Source organism: Carlito syrichta, unplaced genomic scaffold, assembly GCF_000164805.1.
Source record: "Carlito syrichta isolate Samal-C Ts95f unplaced genomic scaffold, Tarsius_syrichta-2.0.1 Scaffold79789, whole genome shotgun sequence".
In the NCBI taxonomy this organism is placed as follows: Eukaryota; Metazoa; Chordata; class Mammalia; order Primates; family Tarsiidae; genus Carlito; species Carlito syrichta.
In genome coordinates, this window is record NW_007023885.1 from 22387 (window position 1) to 27927 (window position 5541).

Here is a 5541-nt window from a genome sequence, read left to right on the forward strand (position 1 = left end):
TCTCTTTAAAAAAGAAAATACACGGCTGGGAGCAGTGGCTCAGCCTGTAATCCCAGCACTTTGGAAGGCCAAGGCCAGAGGATTACCTGAGCCTGGGGGTTCGAGACCAGCCTGAGCAACTTGGTGAGACCTCGTCTCTACAATAAATCAAAAAAATAAGCAGGGCGTGGTAGCACGCACCTGCAGTACCAGCTACTTGGAAGGCTGAGGTGGAAGGATCGCCTAAGCCCAACATGCCAAGGCTGCAGTGGCCATAAGTATGCCACTGCACTCCAGCCTGGGCAACAGAGTGAGACTCCGACTCAAAGAAAAGAAAAAAAAAGAAAAAAAACATACATGAACAAGCATTCATGAGTGGTGCATGTATGTGTGAGACAAGTTTCATAAAACAAATAGGAACTTGTGCTATGTGGATGTACTTTGACATTTCCTGTTCTATTTCATATTTCAAAATGGTGGTTATAACTCAAGAATTTAAATGCATAATTACTAATGGGTCACAACCCACTGCAGAAAAAGCACTGTACTACTTAATTAATTTTTTCCTATCACCCTATGAAGTGAGTTTTTGATTATGAGGATACGGAGGCAAAAGGAGATAAGGTCAGCTGCCCTGGACTGCTCAGCCTGAAAGAGGCACACCTGAGCAGTGACCCCAGAGCCTGTGTGCATAATTATTGTGCATGCCACTTCCTGGGGCGGGAGATGAGCCAGCAGGGAGCAAGGTGGAGAGACCAGAAAGTCAGAGCTGGGGGAAGGGAGAGGCTCACCTGTCGTATGATGTGCCACAGCCTTTGCCAACATGGTCTTGCCACAGCCAGGTGGGCCATACATGAGGACGCCTCGAGGAGGATCGATGCCAATCTGAAACCCAGAGGTGGGGAAAATATGAGCCATTACCAACCCCAGACCCAGTGGGGCTTCTCCCTTCCTGCTCCCTCCACCACCTCACCTGCTTGTAGAGCTCGAAGTGTGTGAGCGGGAGCTCCACCGCCTCCCGCACCTCCTGCTTCTGGATGTCCATGCCCCCAATGTCCGCATACATCACGTCTGGCTTCTGGTCTGGTGGGAGAGTAAAGCTGGGGCTCCTAGCCTGGCTCATAGGACCCCTTGGGCCTCCCCGGCTGTGGGCTCCCCCTGACCTGAGGTGAGCATCATGATGCTACTGTCGGCCTCCGGAGGCAGGACATCCACCAGGGCATTGCTGTGCTTGTGGAGAGCCACCGAAGCATTGGGCTTGAGCAGCTCCCGATCGATGGTGCTGAGGATGCGCACGTAATAATTGGAGCCTTTGGGAAGGGGATAGGACGGGAGAGGGGAAAATGAAAAGTGCCAGAGTCTTGCCAGTATCAGTGGCTCAGCCTGTAATCCCACGCTTTGGGAGGCCGAGGTGAGTGAACTGCCTGAGCCTACGGGTTCGAGACCCACCTGAGCAACTTGGCAAGACCTCATCTCTACAATAAATCAAAAAAATTAGCCAGGCGTGGTAGCGTGCGCCTGTAGTTCCAGCTACTAGGATGGTTGAGGCGGAAGGATCGCCAGAGCCCAGCAGGTCGAGGCTGCGGTGGCTGGGAGCGGCCGCTGCACTCCAGTCTGGGTGACGGAGTGAGACTCCAACTCAAAAAGAAAAGAAAAGAAAAATGCCAGAGTCTCAAAACTGTCGCTTCTCCCGTACCCTCAACCTCACAGTCACACCCTCCAGGCCACCAATCTCTTATTCAGATGCCGATGGGCCCTTTTCAGCCTCCAATCTTGCCTCTCCCAGTCCATCCTCACATTCATGCTAACAGCTCCATGTCTGTCTATATCCTTGACTCTCTCTTGAGTTCCTACCCCAAGCATCCAGCATGCTTCCCCCCAGATGTCCCCTGGGAGTCTCTCAGTCATTGTGTCGCAACATGATCTCAATATCTTTCCTCAAATTATGCTGTTCTTCCTGGATCTTAGTCTCAAGGAGGCCCAGCGTCCCCCAGTCCCCAGATAGAGCCCAAGTCTCATCCTGGGCCTTCCTCCCCTTTCCTCCACAGCATGTCAGTCACTACAACCTTCCACCCAGCCCCCCAAGTATCTTTCCATCCAGGCCCTCCTCTCCTCGCCATGGCCCCTGCCCTGATCGAGCTAGGTGCCTGCATGACTCCTCCCTGGTCACTCAGCCTCCAGTCCACCTCTTACATAGACTCTAGCGGTACACACGTATCTTTTCAAGGTCAATCTCGCTCCTGACCTAGATGGCCAGCAGATTCCTGGACACCTCCCATGACACCCTAGACTGCCCTCACTGCCTCCCTCCAAACCTACTCCTCCACTCATGATGCCATCTCAAAGAGAGCCCCACTGTCTCAAGTCCTACAGGTCAAAAATACAGGCCTCATCCTGGACACCACCACCCCTCCTTCCCACTTCCTCACATTCTATCAGTTCAATTCTAGGCACAATCACACACCTTTCTCCACAACTTTTACAAAAACCTCGCTTGGCCCAAAAGAGCAGAGCCAGATGCAGGAAAAGACAGATAAGATGCCAGAGTCAACAACGACCCTGAAGACAGGGCCTGGACCTCTGTTAGTAACAGCAGCTATCACATACTGAGACATGGTTTCAAACTGCAAGCCCCAACCCAGTAGTAGCTGGAAAATCAATTCAGAGTCATGGCCAGAACTATGTTTAAAACAAAAAAGACTAGAAGAAAATAGAAAACATCAGAGTACATCACACATAAAGCTAAATATTCTTTGGTAAAACTGTATTATATGTATATCTACATAGTGAGAGACACGGTCACAGTGTAAAATATATTTCTACTTTTGAATCAATCAAAAATACTCTGAGGCATAACATTACACTGTCATGCCTTGTTTGCTACTGCTTAAGACCCTAGCACATGGCAGGAACAGTTGCTGAGTGAATAGAATGAATGAGGTGCCCCCACCCACATACCTGTAGTAGAGCCGACAATGGCTGTATTCTGATCCACAGCTTCCAGAAATTGTCCAATGACCAGTGGGATGCTCTGGATTCGCTTCACCTCCTCCTGGGCATGGAGGAATTCTTTCTTCAGGTTCTTTTGTTCGTCCTTGATGTACTCCTCCTGCACCTCCAGGAACTCCAGCTCTTGCTGCAGCTTCTGTGAGCAGAGGGGAGACAGAAAAGAGATGGTTCCAGCCCTTGCTGAGTAAGGAAGTGGAGTAAAGTGGGGCAAATATGAGATGTTGGGTCCTGTGCAGAGTCTGGGTTGGGAGCTGAATGTACCTTGTAGCGGCTGTACAGGTCCTCCAAGTCCTCAGGCTCAGGACCCAGGAAGGACAGGCCAGTCTGTGGCCGGGACACAGACAGCGCTGGGATCTCATCCTAGACAAAAGAGAAAAACTCAGGCTTGAAGAAGAGGGCCCCCTCATATAAGCATCTCAAGTCCCCTCCCCTCTTCACCAAGAAGTCACCTGGCCCCTCAGATTCCTGACATCATTCAGACTCTTCAAATAGATCCTGGAAACCTCTCAGCCCCCTGAACAAGGCTCTCATGTCAACCTGCCCCTAAAACAGGCCTTTTGTAATCATACCCCATTCATAACATGTCTCCGGTGTCACCCAATCCCCAACTAAAGTCTAGATGTCACATCAACTCCTTACCACACCCCAATACCCTCAAGAGGTTCCTGATCTCCCAGATAGGCTTGTTAAAGTCACGGCGCCTTCAGAGTCCTAGCATTCCCGTTTCCCCCAAAAGATTCCTCATGCCACAGATTCCCAAGTCAAATTAGGCCTACACATCACTTAGTCAAGCCACAGAAAATAATACTCAGCTTCCCTGAACATCAGCCCCCGATATGTGTGGGCCGCACATCACTCACCACCTGATCCAAACCCAATCCCACCGGGCGAGCGATGTCACTAAGCACTCCCGGCCAGGCTTGGAAGTCAGTAAGTCTCAAAGACCCTCTAACGTCATTCAGTCTCCCATCCCCGCTTTCTGAGCCTCATGGGCTTCCTAACACCGCTGGACCACCCAGATCCCGGGCCACCGTACAGCACAAAGCTCTCCACCGAGGCCTCTGAAATCACCCAGACACTGCTGGAATACTCGAAGTCACTCAGCCCCCACTCAGGCCTGGCTTCCCTCTCTCCCTGCGAGCCCAGCCCAGACTAAAAAGCCCAAGTCCCCACCGCACCTGAGCCTTCTCCACTAATATGCCTATCTCCTCCATAGTGACCAAGCCGGCCTGTGTGGCCCGGCCTGAGCAGTCACCGCTTCCGCTGACGCCAGCGGAAGTCCCGGGCCTAAGAGGGTTCTGGGAAACGTAGTTTAAGATCTCAAGGAGCGCGGGCTGCAGGGATCGGGATAGGATAAAGAGTTTGTCTTGGGCCCCGCCCCCAAGATCTGCGCATGTGCTCTTCGTCCCCGCGGGTGCACAGGCGGGCTCAGAGTGGCGCGCGTGCGCACTAGCGGGCAGTGGCGCTGTCACTCGCAGATGCGGATTTCTGTCCAGGAGGTGGCGCGGCTCCGTTGCTATGTCAGCCCAGGGAATTCTCAGCCAATCTGGTGACCACGTGCTCTTCGTTTTCACTTAGCGGCTGGGCTGGAGGGTCCTTGGGCCAGGCTCCGTCTTTTTGCGGGGGTCCCCCACATGGAGCTGAGCCCAGGATTGTGCCCCGCGTGAGAGTGGGAAGACTCACGCTGTCCCTGAGGGTGACACTCCGTACCGGGCTCTCCTCCGGGAGCGAGGAGCCGCAAGCCCGCCTTGAGCGGCGAATCGAGTAGAACCCAGGCGTCAGGGCTGGAGAAAACGAGGCCGCGGGTGCCCAGGAGCTGGGTCACGCGGGAGACCAGAAGACCTATGCAGGTCCTGAGCTTAAGCCTTGCAGGCTCGTCTCATCAAGTCGTACCAAGTATTACAGGCTCAGAGCCTTGAAGTCCCCGCCACCGTCACAACGAACACAATGAACGTCACAAGGAAGGGACACAAGCACGGATTGGGACCCAGCTCCGTCTGTCCCCTCAGCCTGTGCTCCTGACCCCGGAGAGACACTGCCACCCTTCATGCCAGTTACAGTTTTTGTTACGTAAATCTTTTGTTGACGATAATCACATAGGAGGACACACGTCATTACACCTCAACGAATTTACACTAAGTGAACACGCCTAGGCAACGGTCCTCAAGAAACCGAACAGCAGCAGCTCCCAGAAGCCTCAGGCGCTCACATTCCCCCATCCCCTCTAAAGGTTATCACTCACCTGACTTCTAACAGCAGGAATTGCGTTAGGTTGTTTTGAACTCTGTCTAGACCCGTGAAGTGGGCTGTGTTTGGCTTCTTTTACTTAGCCTGTTTGTGAGAGGTATGCATGTTGCGTGTAGAAATCATCCATTCATTTTCATTCTGGCTAGTTTCCCTTGTGTGAATATGCCTCAGACTGGATATTTTCCAGATTGGGGGTATCGTGGTGCTATGAATATTCTAGTATATTTCTTTGGGTATATTCATTTCTTCTGGAAGTACTCTCAAGAATGGAATTACTGGTAATAGGGCAAGTATGTGTTCCGCTTT

The 5541-nt window shown here is 52.2% G+C and overlaps 1 protein-coding gene across 2 annotated transcripts in view; it reads right to left on the reverse strand.

The window, feature by feature from the left end:
- The window catches only part of PSMC4 (proteasome 26S subunit, ATPase 4), an 11236-nt gene extending 6842 nt beyond the window's left edge, over window positions 1–4394 (reverse strand). The window contains exons 1-6 of one of the 2 annotated variants that reach the window (XM_021710722.1): window positions 4167–4394; window positions 3250–3348; window positions 2938–3031; window positions 1143–1289; window positions 953–1062; window positions 771–864 (exon numbers count right to left, since the gene is read on the reverse strand). In XM_021710722.1, coding sequence (XP_021566397.1) covers window positions 771–864; window positions 953–1062; window positions 1143–1289; window positions 2938–3031; window positions 3250–3348; window positions 4167–4202 — 580 coding nt within the window. In that variant the 5' untranslated portion in view covers window positions 4203–4394. Of the gene's footprint in view, window positions 1–770; window positions 865–952; window positions 1063–1142; window positions 1290–2937; window positions 3125–3249; window positions 3349–4166 lie in introns of both variants that reach the window. The other variant, XM_008054750.1, reaches the window with a different exon arrangement.
- Between the last annotated feature and the right edge of the window lie 1147 nt (window positions 4395–5541).